Genomic DNA, 25,396 nt, shown 5'->3' on the forward strand with positions numbered 1-25,396 from the left:
CTAGCACAACACTTGTTACAAACTGTGAGATATCATTTATTGAGAGGTTATTATTTTTATCTTCGGGAAAAATGTCTTTGGGAAGATTTTATGGTGCTATGTGTTTAATTTCTTCTACTGATACACAGATTACCAAAACTAAATGGGAGGAAGAGTTAGCTATTGATATTGATGATGAAACATGGGATGATATTTGGTCTTATGCTAAGAGGATATCTGTTTGTGCACGTACGAGAGAAATACAATTTAAAATCATTCATAGGCTTCATATTTCTCCACATCGCAGGCATTTTTTTAATTCCTCTCTATCGCCCATGTGTTTAAAATGTAAAACTGAAGTAGGCACTTTAACACGTTGTCTGTGGTCTTGTCACAAACTGCAAAGGTATTGGGGTTTGGTGATGGAGGTAATGGAAAAGATTTTTAATAAGCAGGTGGATTTTGACCCAATCTCACTGATACTGGGTATACCTAATAAATGCATTGTTTCATCTGCTAACAAGAAATTGTATAATATTCTTTCCTTTGCTGCCAGAAAAAATATTTTGCTTAATTGGAGAAAATCCAATAAAAATAATTATAAAAAAAAAAATAAACAAGACAAAAACAAAAGCCCACGTGGGGGCATACAGCATAGACAGACACAAAACACTAGACTGGACTTGACAATAAAACACTTGCCTTGACAATTAATAGATATTTGACTGGAAAACATCCAACTTGATAACATGGACAATACAAAAAATGAACCTGCACAGAACTAAGGACAAGAGAACGTTATATAAGAGAAACTAAACAAGATAACGAGGAGGGAACAGGTGATGGGAATAAGTAATAATTAACAATAAGCAGGAGAATGAGGGGGCGGGGACAAATGACAAGACACCGGAGGCAGATGCCACAGTAAACAAGGCATGAGCCTCCACATAAGGCCTTGGACTGCCAGAACTCTGCCACCATGACAAAATACAAATATAACACAAGACTTCAAGGCAGAGTCCTGACAGTCCCAGGCCTTATGTGGAGGCTCATGCCTTGTTTACTGTTCCCTCCTCGTTATCTTGTTTTCCAGTCAAATATCTATTAATTGTCAAGTCAAGTGTTTTATTGTCAAGTCCAGTCTAGTGTTTTGTGTCTGTCTATGCTGTATGCCCCCACGTGGGCTTTTGTTTTTGTCTTGTTTATTATTAAAATCCTTTGTTAACCCCTTCGTCGTCCGCTATTGGGTTCATCTGTGCTATTCCTGACAGACTCTGTCATGGTTCTGCCATCTTGTCCTTTGTTTAATCTAGTCTTGTGGCAGAATCATGACAGACCCATGTTTTGTGTGGGTTCACGTGGTCTCAGTATTGGTTTACTAGACCACGTGTTCCCTGTGTCTTGTCTCTTTTACCCCGCTCCCTTGTCATCCTCCTCATTATTGTTTGATTCTTATCACCTGCTCCCCTCTTGATTTGTTACCCTATTTAATCCTCTTGTATTTATTGTCCTGTGCTTGCGCATTGTGTCCATAGCTGTGTCCCAATTCAGGGGCTGTGACCTTCTAAGCATGCAACCTTAAATATGAGCACTCGGTCTTTCAAGGTGGCAGCCTCAGAATTCCGCGAAGAAAACTGAAATGAGACGGTCTAACCTTCGGACGACCCATAATTGGCGTCATCTGCTGCGCCTGTCAGCAGGACATAGCGGAAACGTTTCTGACTTATTAAAATAAATATGAAATCAGAAAAATATTAATTTAGTTTAGAAAATATGACACGTTGATGTAGATTAAACTATTCAACAGTATATTAAATTAAATTAATCAACCTTAGAAATATATGCATCATAAAAAGAATAATATTAACACAAAACATAACTTGTAATACTAAAACAGTGACAAACTTTTTTTGATAAATACACACTTTTATTTAATGAAGGTTTTAATTGTTTATTTTAGAATATCCAGCCGCCGTTGCAGGCGCGCAATGAATCTTCAGATATCCTCGGCTGTTAAGGAGCCATTCGTTCTATCCTTAACAGCGCGGAGAAATGAGGACGCATTTTGAGGCTTCATTCTAAGCATCCTTCGAATTGGGACGGCCTTACCAGCCTGAAGTCGCGCTGCTGTGACGCAATCGGTCTTAAAATACGTCCTTAGAAGGTCGCAGCCCCTGAATTGGGACACAGCTCATACCTGTGAGTACATTGTTAAGAAGTCTTGTCTAGTAGAGTTTAATGTATTTAGTCTAGTTCATTGTTTAGTGTTTAAGTGTAGTATAGTTCTTGTGTCTGTCTATGCTGTATGCCCCCACGTGGGCTTTTGTTTTTGTCTTGTTTATAATTAAAATCCTTTGTTAACCCCTTCATCGTCCGCTATTGGGTTCATCTGTGCTATTCCTGACAGCGTCAGACTGGAATAATTTGCCAGTTGCTCTTCGTTCTTTAACGACACTACAATTGTATAAATCTTCATTATATATTTTTTTAAATACGCCTTGCACTTGTTACTGATGTATTATATCATAAATGTCATGTTTGGTATTCTTTCTTACTACAGATGAATGTCTATCCTGTATATGTATCAGAAATATGTATATGTTGTCTTAACTCATACTAAATAACTTGTCTGAATTATGTGAAATCTTATAAAGAATAGTGACTTAATGTTTATGTAATGTAAATTATTATATCACCATTAAAAGGCGAGGATTCTGAGGGAAGAGGGTTGGGGGACGTGTTAAGCAGGACAATGGTAAATCGTTTATTGGGTATGTGTTATTGTTATGAGTTTGTTGTATATTGTGGGACGTATTGTGATGTTGTACATGAAACAGCTATCCTTGTGCTTCCCCCTCGAAAAAGAGATGGATCATCTCAAGGGGCTATCCTTAAATAAATAAATAAACTAGACCAAAACACATCAACAAACATTAAACACATCTAAGAGTGTAAGGAAAGCATAATGACAGGGAGAGAGAGACAATTAAACAACTACAACTTTTTTTATCTCAAGGACTGACGTTGCCTACCCCTGCTCTGGACCTGCCTATATGATTTAACCGTCTCATAATTTATATTTCTGTCGTTACTGCTGCTTCCTGAAGGGGCACTTATTATGTTTTGGTCCGCAGGCTAAAATTGCACTGAACACGCGCCTTCAATAAGCCTATGCAGCCGTGCACTTGCACAACTTAAAGGGAACATGTAACGTTTTGTTCATGTTTTACATTTTTAATACAAAAATAGCTTGTGATTAAACAACATTTGGCAGACCCCCTGTGGGCCACGGACCCCAGATTGAAGGCCCATTGTGTAGGGCATTAAGCACCTTAACTTCAATATAATTATTGGTTATATTTACTGTCAAACTGTAATTCATTGTGATTTAGGAGGCTTCAATATTAAATCGCTGTTTATAATAAAAACGGATACAGTGGGAGTAATTGCACTTATGATCAGAAGTGGAAAGGAAGGTGCTACTGTCAGGATTCTGTCAGAATCTTGTCTTGTTTTAATGTCTAGTTCTATTTGACAGGATTCTGACAGTACCATGTTCTGTGTGGGAACATGTGACCATGGTGTGTTGATATCAGGCCACGTTTTTTCCTTGTCTCGTCTCTTTTACCCCGCTCCCTTGTCATTCTTATTGGTTTGATTGTTTGATTCCTAGCAGCTGTTCCCCTCTTAATTTACTCCCTAATTTAAAGCCCTTGTGTTTCTTGTTCTGTGCTCGTTCATTTTGTATTTGCTGTTTAAGTCTAGTGTCAAGTCAAGTTTTGTTTTAAATCTGTCTAGTGTCTATTTACCCTGTTTACTGTTGTCGTCGTCGTCCCCGACATCGCTTGCTTTTGGGTTTATTTGTCCGCTGTTCCTGACAGCTACATCTACTTCATTACATTTACTTGGGTAAGATTTTGGAAAACATGTACTCTTAAGAGTATCAGCATTATCAAAAGTTTAAAGAGGGTACTTTTACTCTTACTCGAATATATTTTAAATGGAAAATGTGTAATTTTATTTTGTTAGACTATGTGGCGTTCCTAAATGTTTATAAATACATTACAAAATGCGTATTTTATTTTAAAATTGCTGTCTCATGTTCCCTTTTTGTTGTCCACTTAACGTACGGGTGTGCTCTTCAGATCCCTTCCTATCTTGCCCCCAGTCAGGTCCCCACGGGGGCCTGGTGCCCATCAATAAAGAGCATTTCCATCTGTCCTCCCTGGGCAATGTTTTTCTTTTCTTTAAAGCACTGCATAACGGTCGTCGGCTATGTCTCTCCCCTCCGGTGATGTCATCACACTAAGTCAAGCTGTGGTGGGGAAAGCTTGCCTTCCCCCTTGCTCCACCGTCTACACTCACCGGCCACTTTATTAGGTACAAGTATATTTTACTAGTACTGGGTTGGACCCCCTTTTGCCTTCAGAACTGCCTTAATCCTTCGTGTCATAGATTCAACAAGGTACTGGAAACATTCCTCAGCGATTTTGGTCCATATTCACATGATAGCATCATGCAGTTGCTGTAGATATGTCGCTGCATATCCATGAAGCAAAACTCTGGTTCAACCACATCCCAAAGGTGGATCTGGTGACTGTGGAGGCCATTTGAATACAGTGAACTCATCAACTCTGTCATGTTCAAGAAACCAGTCTGAGATAATTAATCCTGCTGGAAGTAGACATCAGAAGGTACACTGTGGTCATAAAGGGATGGACATGGTCAGAAACAATGCTCAGGTAGGCCGTGGCATTGACACGATGCTCAATTGGTACTAATGGGCCCAAAGTGTGCAAAGAAAGTATCCCCCACACCATTACACCACCAGCAGCAGCTTGAACCATTGATACAAGGTGGATGGATCCATGCTTTCATGTTGTTGACGCCAAATTCTGACCCTACCATTCAAATGTCGCAGCAGAAATCGAGACTTATCAGACCAGGCAATGTTTTTCCAATCTTTTATTGTCCAATTTTGGTGAGCTTGTGCGAATTGTAGCCTAATTTTCCTCTTCTTTGCTGTCAGGAGTGACACCCAGTGTGGTTTTTTGCTGCTGTAGCCCATCCGCCTCAAGGTTCGACTTGTGCGTTCAGAGATGCTCTTCTGCGTACCTCGGTTGTAACGAGTGGTTATTTGAGTTACTGTTGCCTTTCTATCAGCTTGAACCAGTCTGGCCATTCTCCTCTGACCTTTGGCATCAACAAGGGATTTGCGCCCACAGAACTGCCGCTCACTGGATATTTTCTCCTTTTCAGACCATTCTCTTTAAACCCTAGAGATGGTTGTGCGTGAAAATCCCACTAGATCAGCAGTTTCTGAAATACTCAGACCAGCCTGTCTGGTACCAACAACCATGCCACGCTCAAAGTCACTAAAATCACCTTTCTTCCCCATTCTGATGCTCAGTTTGAACTGCAGCAGATCGTCTTGACCATGTCTACATGCCTAAATGCGTTGAGTTGCTGCCATGTGATTGGCTGATTAGAAATTTGCGTTAACGAGCAGTTGGAATGGTTCGATTCAGTTTTGTGACAAGCTTAAAAGCCAGAATGAAATTTCTCATAGATGGAGTTATCGGACAAAATGACCTAAGTTGGCCTAAGACAACTTTCAAGATTTTTGAAAAAAAAAACATTTGAAATTGGACGAAAATTACAAAAAAATAGTTTAAACATTGTTTATACTCACATGGGATCAGAGGTCATCGTTCCATTATTAAGATTAGGAGGCTGACAAATGGATTCTTTACTCTTCAAAGACACACAGCTGAGTTCTGAACATTGTGTTTTGTGGTACTGTACACCGTCCTTTCTCTCCTCATAGAGGCTCATTTTTAAAACTGCAAGTGAGAAAAACAGAACATGAATGGAAAAACTTGTATAAAAATATATATAGTCTTTAACTGGTGTAAGAGAGGTTCTATTGCTAAGGAGTATAACATGCTGGACAGCGAGCACACCTCTGCAAGCATTAAAAGGAGCACATAGACTTCCATTCACCTTAAGTAAACTCTGTGCTCCACTATAGAGAACTTTAATAAAATCAATGAACTTCTGATCAAAACCAAAGGCTTCTAACACTCTCCATAAGTAACAGTGTTCGACCCGATTAAAAGCCTTTTCTTGATCTAAAAGAATTAGGCCACAATCTACGTGAAATATTCTGGAGATATCAAAAATGTCATAAATCAAAAAAACATCAACAATGGACCTACCGGGAACGCAATAGGTCTGATCAGGATGAATAATGCCCTCTATCACCGCTGACAATCTATTCGCCAATGTTTTTGAAAGCAGCTGCAGACGAAGCTGGTCGCCAGCACCTTATCTCTGTTAGGTCACATTTTTAGGCAAGAGGGTCTACACTGCTCTACGGCAGCTTAAAGGTAACTGCCTCTCCCTCAAACTTTAGTTTAGTACCTCTAGCAAATCATTGCCCAGTACTTTCCAAAAAGACTTATAAAAGTCAGCTGGTAAGCCATCGATTCCGGCTGCCTTTCCAGACTCCATTTCTTGGAGGGCCTTATACACTTCTCCAAGGCTCAAGGCACCTGAGATTTTGGTTTTGGCTTCCGGTGACAATTGGGGTAAATTATCAAAAAAAACACTATCACTCTCAAAATAATCCCCCAGCTCATTTTTGTATAGGTTCTCATAAAAGGAAAATGCCCTCCTGCGAATATCAGCAGGCTCTGTCAACAACACTCCAGGGGCCTCATTTATCAAGCGTGCGTACGAACAGAAGTGTGCGTAAAGTGTGCGTAGGAACAGTTTTACGCAAAGTGTGGAATTTATCAAATTGCACTTATACTTAGAAATGTGTGTAAATATACGCACACCTCGGAGTATGCGTACGCAGAGCATCTAGTGGTAGAATAGCGATACTACACAGGACCCTGTTCCAGTGAGTAAAGAAGTGTCTATTTATTATCCACAAGCAGGTGTTAAAAATGATTAATGTCAGTATTGTAACAGCAAATAAGTATAATGATTTATTTGTGATATGTATATGTATCTGTGAAAGCTCTACATGTGATTTGTATTAATGAAGTCTCCGACAAATGTTTGACACAGTGCAATGGCTTATCTTGTGTTATTGGAAGACTTGGCAAATAATCCATTCCGCCGGTAGCGCGTTTTCAAAGATCGCGCCAATGATGCTGGTTATATATGCTGCTGTCCAAGGTGGAATTTGTCTGTCCTCCTCCAGTTGCACTCGTTTCACGTCGGTGTGCTGTGACGCGTTTTTTTTTTTTTTTTGGCTGATAATTTAATGTCAAACGACCTTTTTTATTTCTGGAAGTGTTCTCTCCTCATATTCAACGGAATTAAACTCACTGGTAACATGTTCCCATGCAGATTTGTTTTCTTTTGTTAGTCATTCCTCCCGCACTAAGTAAAGCAAACAGGGTGTGTTATTAGGATTTATCCACCAGTAACTCAATTTCTGTGTCTGTAAAATTCCTCTTTTTCGCTCTCTTTGTCATTATTGCGATGAGGGGAAAAAGCAAAACCACGTGACATATAACGGGAGGTGTTGTCACCATATATGGCTCATTGGAGGCGTTTCGGAATGCAAATGACTATGAACGTGCACGAGCATGGTGCTTAAGAACAAGTGGGATTTATCATCAAGGATTACTTACTGATGTGCGTACGAACCCCGTCCGCACGTTTGATAAATCCCGATTTTTTTGTACTTAGGCACATTCTAAATTTCATTCGTAGGTACAAAAATAGAACATTTTCTACGCAATGTTGATAAATGAGGCCCCAGATTCTGAGCGCAAGGCATGTATTACCCTGCTCTACCCATTTTTTATCTCTAAATTAAAGAAAAATTTAGACAGAGCATCAATTTGGTTAAAATTCTGAAACCGTGATCTGATCAGAGCCACTTGCTTCTTAAGGCCCAGCAGTTCAGCCAACTGAACTTTCTTTTTGACTAAAGAATCTAAATAGCAACGATCCCCAGATCTCCATCATTTCTATTTACAATGTATATGAAATATTACTTAAGTTACCGTTTTCTTCCAGACACTTTGTCACTTTTCTCATTTAGGGCCATGAACATGCATGCAAAGTTAGGATACACTGATGTGTTTTGAAGAGTTTTTTTAGCACAAATAATGATTTTTGTTACGATTTTGATGTTCGTGGGTCAAAAGAACATCAAACAGAAAATCCAGAGGTGAATACAGGTGATGCCAGTTACTGCCAAAATCAGTATTATATCAGGTCAGTATTTAAAAGTAAATAATTAATTTTACGCAAAATCCAATATCCGCCATGTTATTCTGTCATCTTTTCTCCCTTTTTTCCCAAAATGCGATAAACGCCACTCCTCCTTTTTTACAGAACGCAATAAATCCATTCCAGAAATTACAACGGACCATTCACGCAATGTAAACAAACATGGCGACGCACTGAGTACACAGAGTCCTAGTTTTCCTCATCTACTTTGTACTTCGTGATCAACAAACAAAACAAAATAATACTTTAATGGCATTGATAGACCTGTGGTTGTTTTCTGTGATGGGAAAGATTGTCATCAACATCTAATAATTTATGCGAAGCACTTGGGAGACTGGTGCTTATCTCCCGACAGCATCAAGCTTCTCATGCTAACACATCGACCCCAGGGGATCTTATGAAAAACTTTACATTTTTTACTCAAAGTCAACGAAAATCGAGCAGGACCAAAACATTTTACAGCTGATCGCTGTGAAAAATGCTGAGCATATAACCGCATCAATGACAGTGTTCTTAATATCACAAAGTAAGTGTTTTGATTAATGCCATTAATGTTTATTTTTTATCAGTGTATATTACTGTTCAACTAAATGAATATATCATGGCAAAGATGAATGCACATTTATACATTGATTGAATAGATTTATAGCATTTTGAGAGAAAAAAACTGTCATGGATTTATTGCATTTTGTGGAAAAAATAATTAGGTTTTTATAATAAATCTTTGAAAATCAAGTTTTGGATTTGAATTTTTTATGTTTTTATAACCTAAAGATGCTATGTGAAAGTTTGTAACAGAAAATAGTGGTTTTCATCTTGTCACTTTCTTGGTATAGAAAACACGTTTTTATAGAAGTTTGTCAAAATGGATTTATTGTGTTTTGGAACCAAACTCTTCATATATATTTTGTTTGTCTTATTAACTTAATCACGCGCCAATCGGGATTCTGAACAGCATCTTTACTTCGGTTTTTAAAGCACCCTACACACACACATAACATCCGGCCCCCGGCATGCATTGCGCTTACATTTCTTAAAGACACAGAACATCATTTCAGTACATGACATCCCCCCCAAAATCGAATATGAACATGTAAACCGCATTATTTGCATTTACCAGTTTAAGAAATCAACCAATTACAAAGTCAGCAAATTTCTGAGGCAATTTCTTTTGTCTTTGGGGCTTAGAATATGCCATATTTTGATTACACTCAGCATTAGGTGTCAGCTTTTCAGAGTCATCTGAAATTGTCTGTTGCTCTGCATTTATAGCACCATCATCCTCTTTCTTACTGTCCTACATGTTTTCTGCTTCTCTCTCTACATATTTTTTCACAAATGTTGTGTTATGAGTATACTGGGCTCCAGTAGGTGATTCAACAGTTATTTGGTTTCTGGCTTTCCTGACCACAGTGTGAGGTGTTGCATTATACGGTGTAGTAAACTTGTCAATATTGTCCTGTTTCAAAAGAACTCTGTCTCCAACTGCTAAATTTGAGTATTCTGCCTTGCGATGTTCATCCGCATACAGTTTATATTTCCCTTTTTTCTCTGTATCGTAGTCATGAACTTCAAGATCAGTATCCACAGATGTAAGATCAGGTAGCTTGCCTCTCATCTTTCTTTTGAACAGAAGTTCAGCGGGACTTTTGCCTGTAGTATTATGCACAATTCCTCTGTACACTGTGACATACTTCCTGAGTTCTCTTTGCCAGTCAAGTCCTTCTGACTGTGCAATTCTGATTCGTTTCATGATCGAAGCATTTTGGTGCTCAACTTCGCCATTAGCTTGTGCCCATTTAGGCGTCGTTTTCAGGTGTTTGATTCCGTTTGCCTCACAGAAATCCTTGAACTCATCAGACCTTAATTGAGGTCCGTTGTCAGACTTTAATGTGAGTGGAAGTCCATGTCGGCTTAATATCTCCTCAAGACTATCAATCACTTTTGTTGCGGTGGTGGAGGTTAGTATGTCATACTCATAGGGGCGGTTTCCCGGACAGGGATTAGACTAGTCCTAGACTAAAACATTTTTAAGAGCTGTCCAAACTGAAAACAACTGTAACTTACATATCTAGAAATCCATCAGTGCCCTTTGTTTTGCCTCAAAATGCACGCAGGTAATGTTTTTAGTAAGGCATGTTTGTTAAAACTAGTTATATTTCCTAATTAAACTAAGGCCTAGTCCTGGATTATGCTAATCCCTGTCCGGGAAACCGCCCCATAGTATCTACTGTAATAATCCACTACAACTAGGATTGAGTGTTTTGATGGCAACGGTCCAAGCAGATCCACTGCTAGATCTTGCCACGGTCCATCTGTCAATGGTTAAGATCTCAATGGTTCTGGAGCATCAGGGCGAGAAACTATTTGACAACCATGACATGATTTGCAAAATGTTTCGGCAGCTTTGTCCATGCCAGTCCACCATATTTTTGTTCTCAAATGTTGTTTAGTTACAACAATACCTATATGTCCTTCATGTGCCAGTGAAATGGCTCATGCTTGTAGTGTTCTTGGAAGAACAATACGTGCTCCACGTAAGACTTAAAACCCTACAACACACAGCTCCTTAGCTACAGGTGCGTATGTCATACACCTTTCAAAATGTCCACTCTCTATAGCGTTTCTCAGCTCTACGAGTTCTGGATCTTTTTCTGAAGCTTCCTCCATTACCCTTGTAGCTAGGGCTCTCAGAGTGGCACTGATGGCTACAAATTTCACATACTCATCTGATTCATGCAAGTGTTTTTCTCTCATTGCTGTGCTTCCCAGGAGTCGTGATAATGGATCAGCAATGTTTTCTTTTCCAGAAACATAAACCACCTTAAAGTTGTATGGTTGAAGGCGCAAAACCCATCGTTTCACACGGTCACAGGGCTTGAAGCGTGGACCATACATTGACTCTAATGGCTTATGGTCTGTGACCAAATCAAACTGTCTGCCATACACACAGGGGTGTAGCCTCTCGCAGGCCTATACAAGAGCAAGGGCCTTCCTCTCAGTCTGTGAATAACGTCTCTCACAGTCTGATAAACTTCTACTGATGTAGCAAACTGTCACCATTTGTCCTTTTTGATGCTGCGTCAATACAGCACCCAACCCTACAGGGCTAGCATCAGCGATGACCTGCGTTGGGGCGTCCTTGTCGAAGTATGCTAAAGTCCCTGCTCTTGCAAGTTAAATGCATTTTTCTGTTCTGGACCGAAGATAAACTCAGAGTCTTTTCTGGTAAGGCGTCTCAAGGGCTCTGCCAGCGTTGCAAATTGTGGAATAAATCTACTGCTGTAACTGACGAGTCCAAGAAAGCTCCGAACTTCTGAAGCGTTTTGTGGTTCTCTGGCCTCTGCCACAGCTCTGACTCTCTCCTCAGTGGGACCAATGCCTTTTTGTGTGAGCAGAATTCCCATGAAGTTTAAGCGATCCATGCCAAACTGGCATTTCGAAGGATTCAGGGTTAGCCCACACTCTCTCAGACGCTTCAGAATGGCATGCAGACGTTGCGTATGTGTTTCATAATCAGCTGCGTGAACAATCACATCATCTGAGATGTTTTCAACTCCCTCTATTCCAGCTAGGGCAGACGCTATCTCATGTTGGTATTGCTCACTTGCAGACGATACTCCAAAATATCTGTATACCCCATTATGGACTGCAAATGTTGTAATCTGACGAGACTGTGGTGTCAACTCCAGTTGATGGTATCCCCACTTAAGATCTAGCTTACTAAAGAACATGGATCCGTTCATGCTTTGCAGAAGCTCATCGACAGTGGGGATGGGGTATCGTTCTCTGATGATTGCTCGATTGGCTTGTCGCATGTCAAGACACAGTCTGATTTCATTATTAGCTTTTGGCACTATTACCACTGGATTAACCCACGGTGTAGGTCCATTCACTTCCTCTCTGATGTCCATTTTTAGGAGTTCTTTTATCTTTTCCTCCACATGACCTCGTACATTAAACATATTCGCCTTAAAGGCTGTGCCACTGGCTGAACATTCGGGTTTATATATAAGCTGATTTGTTTAGTTTTTAGCTTACCTACTCCCTGGAAAACTTCTGGGTATTGTGAATGGAGTGTTTGTTTGAGGTCTGTTATTGCTGCAATGTTTGTGCCTATCTTCAGTACTCCAAGTTTCATAGCAGTGTCTCTCCCCAATAACGGTTCTACAGTCCCTTTGATGACAATGAACTCGGCAGACACCATCCGGTTGTCTATTCTAGCTTCACACTCAAAAGCTCAGTTTATTGGCAATGGCTTATCAGATGAGTAAGAGAACAATTTCCTCTCCATTTCTGGTATGTATGAATGGCATTTGATATTCATTGATTTTAGTCTTTCCCATGTACTTTCATCAATGATATTGCTAGTTGCGAGTCTATCAGCATTTTTAAATTTACATTTCCCATGTAAACATTCAGTCTTTCGTCCATGTAATCACCTTGGATGACGAATGCATATTCAGGTTGACTTTCAACTTGATTTACTGTTTGCTGCTTTACATTTTTAGTTTTGCACATTTTTGAGAAATGGTCACGTCCTTTACATTTATGGCATGTCTGACCTCTTGCGGGGCATTTTAAATCCCTCCCTAAGTGATCAGAATTACCACACCGATAGCATGTTTATTCATCTTACTGTATTCTGCGTGTTGTTTTCCCTTGAATTTTCCTTTCATTTGCTTTCCTCCTTTATTCCAGATGCGATTCACAGACTCTTTGTCAGGTGTAGATGTCTCACTAACCGATGATGCACCCATTTGTTCCTCTATCCTTTCACAAAGTGCAGCAACCTCCAATGCGTGATTTAGTGTGAGGTTAGGTCCCTCCTCCAAAAGTTTGCGGCGCACATATGTTGACAAACATTTACCTACTATGGCATCTCGAATTTGATTGTCCATGTCATCCGCAAATGCACAGTCTCTTGCTGCCTGTCTGAGACGCGTTGTAAACTGCTGAACCGTCTCTCCGCGGTTTTGGGAAAGTTTATAAAATGATTGCCTTTGTAGGATTACAAATTTATAAAATGTTATATCTAGGTTCCAATGTAATAGTATTTAAACTGAAAAAGTGATGTACATTGTGTTTTAGGTAAAGATTATGACATTCTACAATCAAGTCAGGCAGCCCGGGTGGTTAAGACATTAACCTTTTGTCTTTATGCTACCAAGTTAAAGGTGATTGCTAAGCTCAAGGCACAACTGTAACTTTATCTCTAAGCATTTGAAGGTATGGGCGATACTGTTAGGATGAACACTGTAGGACACTGTTATGCTGATGAGACCAGGGCTGAAGCAATTCCTGGTATCGGGCTGATTCCTTGACTGAATTTACATGCTTTGTTTAAAGTTGAGTGTTGACTGCCCCCTAAAATGTGTATAATTGCAATGTAGGGCTACTGTAAGTCAGACTTGGTGACTGCAGCGCCCCGAGCTCTATGCTCTGATTTGAAGATTGCTTTCTGCAATAAAGACTACTGCTCGAGGAAATCCAAGTCTCCTGGTCTTCGCTAAAAAGGTTTACTACACCTTGCATACGCATTGTTTACGCGTGGCACGAAGTACGCATTCAAAGCTGTGACGGCCGCATTATAATCAACAGCATCTCCCGTGTCCGGCAGAGTCGAGAAAATATCCTGAACATTAGGTCCAGCATGATGCAAAAGAAGTGCTCTGCATCTCCGAAAAACTGCCACTGTTGCGTCGTCCTTGACTATCAGTACTTTCCCGTCCGCGTAAAGTTCAAATGATGTCAGCCACCTCGTCCATCTTGGACCGAGAGTTGCGGGATCTTTGTAGCACTCAAACGTAGGAATACCTGACTTTTCCATCGCGTATATTCAGTACTAACATCCACACAGCTGCATCCTCGTCGCCAATGTTGTGAATCTGTTTTATATATATATATTTTGTTTGTCTTATTAACTTAATCACACGCCAATCGGGATTCTGAACAGCATCTTTACTTCGGTTTTTAAAGCACACTATGCACACATATAACATCCGGCCCCCGGGATGCATTGCGCTTACATTTCTTAAAGACACAAAACATCATTTCAGTACATAACAGTATGTTAAAAAAAACATGTTGAATTAAAATGTAAAATGTTACAACAGTTTTGTGCAACATTTGTTAAGAAAGGAGACATTTCACAAGACTTTTTAAGATTTTTAGTTCCAACCCGAATCAAACACACCTGAACTTGCTAATCAAGTTGTTCAGGGCTACCTAAAAATTAAAAGTAGGTGTGCTGGAGTAGGGTTTGAACTAAAATATGCAGGGTAGGTGCCCACTACGAACAACACTGGAGACCCATATTGTATACAATATATATTCTATATAGTATAACTGTATATAATATAATAATACAATACAAAAAGAATCATTGAAAATTCATACAAATAATAGTAATAATAAAAGTACAGTGAGGTATCAGTAAAATCTGCATGTAGTGTACCAGATAAAAATTTTGTTGTTTTTAATGGTTATAAGATGTTCTATCGGTCTTTAGCTTTTTGCATCTCTATAACTTTAAACAAAGCCAGGAAAGCTCAGATTTGGCACACCTTTTTCTCCTATTTTTAAGTGATTACTGTATGAAGGCGTAGTTAAAGGGATAGTTCAGCCAAAAATGATATTAAACCCATGATTTACTCACTCCCAAGCTGTCCGAGTTGCATATGTCCATCATTTTTCAGACTAACACATTTTCGGATATTTTAGAAAATGTTTTAGATCTTTCAGTTAATTAAATGTGAAGTCCACGACCTTCAAGTCCAAAAAGTGTGCATCCATCCTTCACAAAATAAATCCAAACGGCTCCAGGATGATAAACAAAGGTCTTCTGAGGGTAATCCGTGCGGTGTTGTTGTAGAAATATCCATATTTAAAACTTTATTAACGTAAATAACTACCTTCCGGTAGCGCCGCCATCTAAGACTCCTCTGTATTCAGGAGAGAGTATTAGCGTAGTGTACGCACTTTTCTTAGTGACGTATGACAAATTCGGAGGGTGGGGGCAAAGAGCAGCAGCAGAGTAGCCTCCGTAGGCTGCGTAAGCTCTCATCCTGAATACGGATGCGACTAAGATGGTGGCGCTACCGGAAGGTAGTTATTTTAGTTCATAAAATTTTAAATATGGATATTTCTACAACAACACCGCGCGGATTACCCTCAGAATTACCCCTCAGGGGTGAGTAAATCATGGGTTTAATATCATTTTTGGCCGAACTATCCCTTTAACTCAATGTTGATTTTATGTTCCCTTTCAGTCGGTCACTACGACGTCACGTCGTGACCGACGAATTGAACTCGCTTAGAGGGACCAATCTGCTTCGATAACTACCAAAACGCCAATGAACTTGGCATTGAGATATTTGCATAATGCTGGCGCCGCCCCGCCAGGTGCGTATATAAGCAGCAGGTGCAAATATGGAAATTAGCTTTTTCGCTTCGAAAGCCGGCATTATCTGCTACTGAGAAGCTACTTGCTCTTCTGGGAACGGTTGATGAAGTTGGTTGACAAGCAGTACTAACACAGCGGACGCTCGCAGTATTCCACTACTCTGCATCTTTTTTGTTTTGAGTTTAGTGTGTGCGTTGCCTCTCCCTGTGCGCATCATCAGCTGAGCACCTAAAGAGTGATTTCCCTAAAAGAGTGATACGTGAGAGCTCTGTGTCTTTTTAAAGACAGCCACTCTCTTGTATATTCAGAGATCAGTGTCCTTTTCAGGATAGCTTTCCATCCATGCGATCCTGGATGCGAGAAGTATAAGGGCTCCAGAGACGGTCACGAGCGCTTTCTTCGTGCTTGGTCATCGAGCACTCCGAGGCTGCGTTCGTGGAGAGTTTTTGTTCTCTCTGTGAGAGCATAACCCTCTTGGATTGCGGGGACGACTGCCGTTTCTACGGGATCGAGCGCCTTTTTGTTACGTCCCCTGTGGACGTATTTGTTATATAATTTGGGGTTTGTGACATCTATTGGGCATGTGTTTTCTCTCTCCCTTTCTCTCACTCTCTCTGTGTGTGTAGCAGGTTGCTAATTAGGCTCCAGCTGAAGGACATCAGTGAGTGAACGGCAAACCAGCATAAGAGAGCAGTGAAACCACGTTTGGGTGCTGACGGCAACGCGCTCACTCTTTGTCCTGATCCAAAAGTGTTCAGACCAAGTGTGGTCTGACTTTGACTTTGTGAATTTTGAAATAATTGTTTATTGATTCAGCAATCATTGATGTGTACTTTATGTTTTTATTTTATTCTTTCTTACTTTCTGAGAATGCGTGTTGTTCTCAGTTTATGTAAACACTTAATTTCTTTATGTTGATGAGCGGTAGGGAGAGGGCGCCATGTAATTTGTAAACTTTTGTAGACGTTTATATTTAGTTAGGAAGAAAGGTAAGCCTTGCCCTCTCCTGAAGATTTGCTTACTCTATGATTATTTAACATCAACAAATAAACTAAGTTTGTTGGTTAATTTTGTTGTGTCGTCTCTTCTGGATCAGGGGATTGATGTGACCGTCAGCCATTTAGGTTCATTATTATTTTAGTTCTTTATTTAATTGTTACAACCCCTCCTTCCCCTAGACTTAAAGGAGGGGACGTAACACTTTGCAGTGCTGAACGCCGCCATGGTGCGGCTGCCAAGTGCTCGCAGGACGCTCTTCGCATCACTATGCTGAGTAGGTCGGGGGATGCGTTCTCCACCTCCCAGCCTTCTCGTCCTCAGCCGGTTGAGGCTCTGATGGAGACCGCAGAGTCGTGTTCTATGATTTCTGCCAAATCCACTGGACCTCCTTCTGGTCCCACTACTGCAGCAGCATCAGAGGGGAGCCCCCCTTTTCCCTCCGAGGCAGACTTCGACCCGGGGATGGCGGCCGTGCCCGCTCGAGCGGCGGAACCGGTAGGGTTGGAGGGGTTAACCCCCCTCCACCCAAACCAGCCCGTCTTCATGATTGGTACTTTGGAGCTGCTCTGGCCTCTCGGTCCTCTCCTCCTGTGCCTTTCTTTCCCGACGGCACAAAGAGCTGACTCAAACATGGATTCTCGGCCGTCTACGGCCGTTCAGCCTTCACCCCTCACCTCCCTCACCAGCGGAGCCACTAAGGGTTACACAGGGATCCCTCCGGTGGAGTGGGGGGTCGCGATGCAGCTGTGTCCGGCCACCGCTGCCTCATGGAAGGACCGACCAACCCTCCCCTCCCATGCTTTTAGACAGTCGTCCAGTTTAACGGGTGCTGCCCACCAGGCATGCGGAGTGGCGGCTTCAGCACTGCAAGCAATGCCGTTGCTGCAGGTTCACCAAGGAAGGCTTTAGAGAGATTTGCACGAGGGAGGCCGCGACCCTCGCTCGTGCGATGTCCACTACAGTGGTCCAAGAAGGCCACCTTTGGCTGTGTCTGGCTGACACGATGGACGCAGACAAGAATAACTTCCTGAATGCTCCTGTCTCACAGACCGGCCTCTTCGGTGAGTCTGGGGAGTCTTTCAGCTCCGCGGCGCAGACTGAGGCGATCTCCAAGGTCGTGCCCCGGCGGAAGAGAGCTGCCCTGGTCCACCAACGCCAGCTCCTCAGTCTGCCTCTTGCCGTTGGCGTCCTGCGGCAGCCCCCTCCGTTCCCCTCTTCGGACCCCATCTCGGCAGCGCAGGGGAACCGGTCGTCAGCAGCTCGCCCCGCCCACTCAGCCGCTTCCCGTGGCAATCGGGAGTTTACAGTTTTTTTTATTCGCTTTGGTACTATTTACAGTATGTAAGTATGTGGTAAAACCTCACAACTGTTAGTACAAAACTCAAAGCAGATCATCAAATAGTCAGTTTTTTTAAACATGTAATCACATGTTCAATTGACTTCAAAATTATACATTCACTTTTTCACCACACTTAATCATTGTGTCATCAAATAAATACTTTTCATATGAAGTAATTGTCTTTCACAATGCAATGCTTACAATACTTTTGATATGCTTCTCATCTTATTTGCGTAAATACATTTGACCAGCACTAAATCCAACTGATCTTACAGTTTTTTACAATTACTTTGCTACTATTTTCAGAACCTTGATGTCATTTTTCACAACTTTAGACACAAAACTCACAACCAATGATTCAAAACTCTAACTCTTTTCTCAATTGCTTGGATACAATACACATAAAACTTGGATCATTTGTTCATTCAACAAAAATCACCTGTTCAATATGACACAACTTAACATCAAAGTACAACTATTTCAAAAGGCAATTCGCACATCACATTTCAAATAAATGTCTATTCATTTTCTTACAATGATTTAACTATCCATCGATACAACTGCCCAAAATGATAAGTAACTGTTGCATTACTCTTAATAGTTGTATGGAAACAGACAAACAATCTTCCATGTTTACTGAAAATCATGAAAGTTTCAAGATAATGAGGTTCATTGTAACCAATAAGCATGGAGCATGAACCAATTATCACTGTACTGTATAGATGCAGGCCCTTGAAATTGCTTGTCCAATTCTGCCAACTTGTTACTGATGATTGAGTGCAGATTGTGGAATGATGTGACCTATGTTGTGATTTTACTGTAGTGTTTTCATCAATACATTACAAACTTTGTTCAATGATTTCAATGTGTCTGTAGAATTCTCTCTACTACTGCAGAACTTTTACAGATATGTATTTACATGTACCATAATGAAATCTGTATCACCAATTTTGTTCTATAATATTTAATGATTGTATAAACAATCACACAGTGAAACTATCAGTTGCTTGTGTGTGGGTGATCTATAGTTTTGTTTCAATGGTATTTCACAGTAAATTTGTGTTTTGAAACAATGATTGTCCAAGTGCACAATGTCTTTAAAGATGTGAATGCACAATGCATTGTTTTGAACACTAGACAACCTGTGTAACAAGTGATAACCGTTTTGAGTTTTGTATCTAGAGCAGAGGTGGGTAGAGTACCCAAAATCTGTACTCAAGTAAAAGTACAAGTACTTATACAAAAAATTACTCAAGTAAAAGTAAAAGTAACAATCTAATTATTTACTTGAGTAAGAGTAAAAAAGTATTAGATGAAAAAACTACTCAAGTAGTTAGTTACTCGTTACTTCCAATTTGATTGAAAAGAAGCGTAAAATCCCTGAATTTCAGACTACTTGGAGGGCTTTCACAAACCTCTCCTTAAAAGTCTCATTGTTCTGCTTATATACTACTAATAAACCTAGGTTAAAGTAAAGCAGTCTATCTCAGTCCTCCAACACCACATAACGTGTCATTAAAAAAAATCTTAAACAAACACTGACTGTTTTCTGACAGTTAACTGTGTCTTTATTTTCACGTTCACAACAAAATTTGGCTGGATCTGCCTTTAGACAAGCTTACAGTAAGCAAAAAAGAATGTGTGTGCTGTTTGTTATCATGTTTTTATATGAATAGGTTATTTTCGTTGTCATTAATGTGCAATTAATGAACATAAGGAGCTTGATAAAATGCTTATTTTAGAATTTCAAATGGAACTTTTCTGTTTTTGCAAATCAACTCTACATTTATTATAATATATAAAACATGTTTCTTTAAAAACGTACTTTATTCTTTTATTTTTATAAGTATATAGATTATTTAGGAAGGAATTAAATAAAATACAATCCAGTTATTATTCGTATGTATTTTCCACATTTAAGTAAGGTGTCCGGTTATGTGTAGGGGAGAAATTTTTCAGATTTTTTTAAAGTTTTTTAATTTTTTAAAGATAATGTTTCAGACAGAGATATATTTTTGCTGTGGTCAGTAACTCACAAGTGTGGTCTATCAATACCAGGTGGAATTTTGAACAAATGTAAAATGACTAGTATAATTTCACTTTGAACATAAGTGGTGAATTGTTACTTTTTTTTAACACAACAAAACAATGTAGATTTTCGTGTTACACTTGTTTTTATTAACTATACATGACTATGACCTCTTTAATATGTAACTGCAAACATATTTTGTAATTTATCTTTGTAAAAAATAATGAAATTATATTTTCATTTTAAATTTCAGTTTTATCAAATGTTTCAAAAGCAACAAACAGTACAAACTTAAATTCAACAGTTTGAACACTATGAAAATTAAATTAAATAAAATTAGAATAATATAAATGGTACAAAAGTAAGTGTTACTTTCGTCCTGACAGGATCTCCTCACATTTAAACCAGATTTACTTTTATTTTGAAAAACTCTTGAGAAGTCAAACTTCAGGATGTGTTAGAGCACTAAATAACCTGAAGATTGATGAAACGAGAAACATAACGCGTTAAGAAAACAATGACCGCTTTTGGAATTTACTTGAAAACACCTTTCTGGATCTACACCCGGAAAATGGTGAGTAAATAACGCGATATTTGTCAGCTCTGTCAAAGGTTGCAAAGATGCTGTCATAGTTTGGGATGCAATGTTATCAGTCCTCTGAGAAAATCGCTTTGTTACTTTCGTCCAGCGTTACTTTTGCCCCGGTTCTCCCGTATTATATTAATGCAAGACTTAACACTATGCTGTTCAATTTGTTTAGTTTTATGAGGAAATGATATGGAAATGTGCAGATGTGAACGTGTGTTGTTTGTAAGGTTAGAGTAATTCTCATTGCTTGCACAAGAGCGCATATGACAAAAACAGTGCATGAAATTATATTACAATAAGGCACTGCACAAAGTGACACGTACCGCCGTGTTGTTTCAGGTTGGAGCTTGAATACCTGTACGCTGAGATGTCAGTTCGTTTTGGTGCACAAAGCATACATTGCATTATGAAACTATTCTTTTTTACCTTTTGTAGTGTAAACATAGACCAAACTTGAGGCCACGCGTGATCTGCCTCCGATAGCTTGCATAGGTCATCCTCCGCTTCAGTCATCTCCTTTCATCTATGTTTCATCTAGGCGCGCTAAAGGGTGATAGTAGCCACCCCTCGCAACGCACGCAGCCTCTCTAACGTCTCGCGAGACTTTCGAGCAAGCCATATAAACTTAAAAAATAAAATATATTCATTCATTATTACCATTTGAAAGTAGCGTAGTAACGCCACCGAATGTAGCGAAGTAAAAGTACAGTTTTTTCATTAGAAATGTACTTGAGTAAGAGTAAAAATTACCCATCCTTAAATTTACTCTAAAAGTACTAGTTACCCAAAAAATTTACTCAAGTAAATGTAACGAAGTAAATGTAATTCGTTACTACCCACCTCTGATCTAGAGTTGTGAAAAATGACATCAATGTTCTGAAAATAGTAGCAAAGTGATTATAAAAAACTGTAATGGTTAATCACTGAACTGTAAACCTATATATTTTTATTTCAGCAATATACAGTATATGGATTTTCAGAACTACAGAAATAAAATGTGTGTTTGTACGAACATATAAATTATGTGTAACCACACATGATAAAATACTCTTTATTGCTAATTGATTTTACATAGTGGTAACCACAACTGGTCATTACAGTAGATATACTCTAAAAGTAGGGGTGAAACACTGGCAATTTCTTTCAACATGAAGCAGGACAGATAGCAAGGAATAAGAAGAGCTTGTGGACAAGTGATCCATCAGAGAGGTGGGCATGGGCACCCACAGAGAGGTCAAAGAGGTGGACGAAAGTCTAAGGCCAAATGCTCAAGGCTTGATCCAAATTACTGTAATGTAATGTGTGCACTAAATTTTATATTTTCATTCAGTTACATTATAGAAAGTATAGCTATGTTACAACTATATCCGAAAAATAAAAACTACTATAATTTGCTCAAATGATTGTAGAAGATGTTTCATTGATCCTTCACTTGATTATTGATAAGTGTATTGCCTAATGAAAATATGTGTAATATGTATTTTATAGTACTGTAGCATATTAATTTCAGCACTTTTAAGGTTGATTTGAAACATGTATCTTGCATTGTTTGCTGTTGGATGAACTGATAGTTAAAAGTATTAAACTGAAAGAAGACCATACTGTTATGTTTCGGTGATTAAACCAAATGTTCTCATTACATATTACAATAATCTTGTATTTGAAACAATGATAATGTGGACTGAAAACATGTGCAACTTACTGAAAGCATTACATCATGTTTTGAAAGAATGACTAGCTGCGTTACAAGTGTGATCAGTTTGGATTTTTGTCCAAGTTTGTCCAAGGATTTTTGTAGAGTTTTGAAAATGTACACCTTACTTGTGAAAATAGTACCAAAGCGAATAAAAAAAAAACTGTAAGTGGCCCCGAGACGGGCGACCCGGAGTTGGAGAGGATCACTCCCGGTACCCACTTAACCACACATTAGAGTGCATTCCTCTTCCCTCTCCAGGTCTCCTGAGGATCGAGAGAGAGCCACAAGCGGGCACACACCAGCTCACCCTCCCTCTCCTCTATCGCTATTGTTTTCCGGAGTCTGCTCTATCCGCTCAGGAAAACACCCGCTGGCGATAGAGGAGAGGGAGGGTGAGCTGGTGTGTGCCCGCTCACGGCTTTCCACGCAGGAGACCAGACGACCATCACCCTCATCGGAGTCTGCGCTCTCCGCTCAGGAGACCAGATGACCGTCACCCTCAGCGGGCTCAGGTCAGTGTCACACACGCACACACTGTAGATGTTTGTGCTCGCAAGGCACACGCACTGGCAGTCACACCTGCCCCGCTTGGCTGCCCCACCGCAGGTACTTCGGTAGTGCTGTTAATTCTCCTCGTACGGTCCCTGGGTGCTTGGCTTCAGTTCCCAGCCCGTCTCGTTGGGTTTTACAAACAATCCGCCTCGGTTACAATTACGAAATACAATTTTCCAGCACAGCCCCAAATTCTCGGGCATTCGTTTCACTGCAGTGAAAGCGTCCGATGCACATGTACTGCGTGCAAAAGTCGATGTCCTGCTGGCGAAGGACGTATTGAGACGGTCCTTTTTACCGAGATGATGATAGGGTTTTTCCAGCCTTTATCTCATAGTACCCAAAATACGCGGCGGATTACGACCGATTTGATTTATGCCCCGGCTTAACAGTATCTAACACCATCTCTGCAGTGAGAGCCGTCTAATAGACACGCGTAAACGCTTAAATAATCTGTTCGTCGTTTGGTGATCTTCGCAATGTGAAGACCCCCGAGAATGCCCCATTAATATCTTGCTCTCATACCTTCAACTGACCCTACTAGCATTGGCCTCCGTGAAGAGAGTAGGGGACCTACACGCATTCTCCGTTGACGATTCGTGCCTTCAGTTTGGTCCTGCTGTCTCGAGCATAACACTTAGACCCAGGCCAGGCTACGTGCCAAAGTTTCCACCACTCCCTTTAGAGATCAGGTGGTGAGCTTGCAAGCGCTGGCCCCGGAGGAGGCAGACCCAACCATGGCTTTGTTGTGCCCCGTACGCGCACTGCGACTCTACGTGGATCACACGCAAAGCCTCAGGACCTCAGACCAGCTCTTTGTCTGTTATGGTGGTCAGCAGAGAGGGAAAGCTGTCATTAAGCAGAGGATGTCTCATTGAATAGTTGATACTATCGCCCTGGCTTATAATCTGCAGGGCATTCCTTGTCCATTTAATTTGAGAGCGCACTCCACACGGAGTGTTGCCTCATCTTGGGCTCTCGCTCGTGGTTCCTCGCTAACAGACATCTGCAGAGCTGCTGGTTGGGGGACACCTAATACGTTCATTAGATTTTACAGTGTTTGTATCGAGCCTGTATCCTCTCGTGTTCTTTCCTCATCAGGGGGGAGCATGGAGAGCAGACTCGCAAGTCGGGTTGCAGCCTCTGACTGGTGCTTCACAATAAGTGTCCGTATGGAAGGCCATCAGAACAAAAATGCATAATGGTTTAAATTCTTCTTCCCCCACTGCCTTGGCAGCCTATGTTGCGGAGCATTGGCTGTCAGCCTCTCACTAGCTGTATCCTCGCGAACCTACATGTTTGGCTCGGGCTCCACATTGTGTTCCCTAAGCGGGGTTCCTTTGTGAGTGTTTTTCCGTGGGGTTAATCCTACTAGCCCACGTTTCCCTCAGCAGAGCACTGCTTTGCTTACACAGCCACGGCTGTCCTTTATCAACTTAGGTTGTCTTTCGCCCACCATAAGCCCTTAAAAGGGGCGGTGGCTTCCGCAGCGTTCCTATCCTGCTCAGGTAGGGCGCTTCCCAGTCGCTGGCACTTCTGTGGGGTTAAAGGAACATCTAGTGCCCGCCTTCTGCCTTAATCCTATTTCTCCATCTCCTTAAGTGGAACCGGAGGGCCTTTTGCAGACACTGGAAGAGGTCAGCCCCTAATGGCGTTTTGGTAGGGATTCCCAATTCGTCAGTCACGACGTGATGTCGTAGTGACCAACTAAAAGGGAATGTCTCGGTTACGGATGTAACCCTCGTTCCCTGTAATAAACTTGCTGTGCAGAGATAAACGCTTAGATGCAACTAAATAAGGATTGTATTGTTTGCAATCGCGTATTTTATAAGAATTTCAAAAAACGTGTTGAATTTCCTGACTCGTGTGTTTGTGTGTGTGCATTTCCCTTCGCGGGAACTGTTTGACAGAAGACAAAGAAAACACACGCGTCTGGAGATACTAACACATACACAAGTAAATAAGGATTTAGATGTTATGTTTGGTGCAATCGGATGAAACAACAAGGAATGGAGAGACTGGATTGTGGATTGCGTATCCATTGACTCTAGGAGGCACGAGTTATGCATATGGATGTTTCTGCTCATTCACTTCAATGGTTCGGGGGTGTGGCGATCTCTTCTCATTAGAGTTAAACAGGTAACAGGAGAAAGACAGTCCCTCTCCTCGTTCTCATACAGTTTACACCGAATGACAATATCTGTTTTCTATCTCACTTACATCATTTAAAACCTGACATTCCAAGCATTATGTAGACATTTATCTTTTGTTTCTATGACAAGTATTCGTTAAGTTACAGTTTATTTTTCTGACACGTTTCTGAAAGGACTTCACTGAGGGAGAGAGAACAAAACGAGGATCATGTTTATTTTCTTATTTTTGAGAGAAGCACATTCTGTTTTTATTGGGGGTGGACACAAAAAAACTAGACATTTTAACGTTTTAAATGATGTATAAATCATATCTGTATGTCCAAAATCAGCAGAGTAATCTAAGTCTCTTTGCGGAGTGATTTAAAAATAGAGTTTGCGGCGCAGTCGACCCCAGAGTGT

General features: G+C 40.5%; 1 protein-coding gene across 1 annotated transcript in view; it reads right to left on the reverse strand.

The window, feature by feature from the left end:
- Positions 1-25,396, reverse strand: part of LOC129431383 (NACHT, LRR and PYD domains-containing protein 12-like) — a 62,489-nt gene that overhangs the window by 35,204 nt on the left and 1,889 nt on the right. Inside the window, exon 2 of the mRNA XM_073874828.1 lies at positions 5,672-5,822. Within this exon, the coding sequence (XP_073730929.1) occupies positions 5,672-5,814 (143 nt within the window). The 5' untranslated portion in view covers positions 5,815-5,822. The remainder of the gene's footprint in view (positions 1-5,671; positions 5,823-25,396) is intronic.

Source organism: Misgurnus anguillicaudatus, chromosome 13 (genome assembly GCF_027580225.2).
Source record: "Misgurnus anguillicaudatus chromosome 13, ASM2758022v2, whole genome shotgun sequence".
Classification (NCBI taxonomy): domain Eukaryota; kingdom Metazoa; phylum Chordata; class Actinopteri; order Cypriniformes; family Cobitidae; genus Misgurnus; species Misgurnus anguillicaudatus.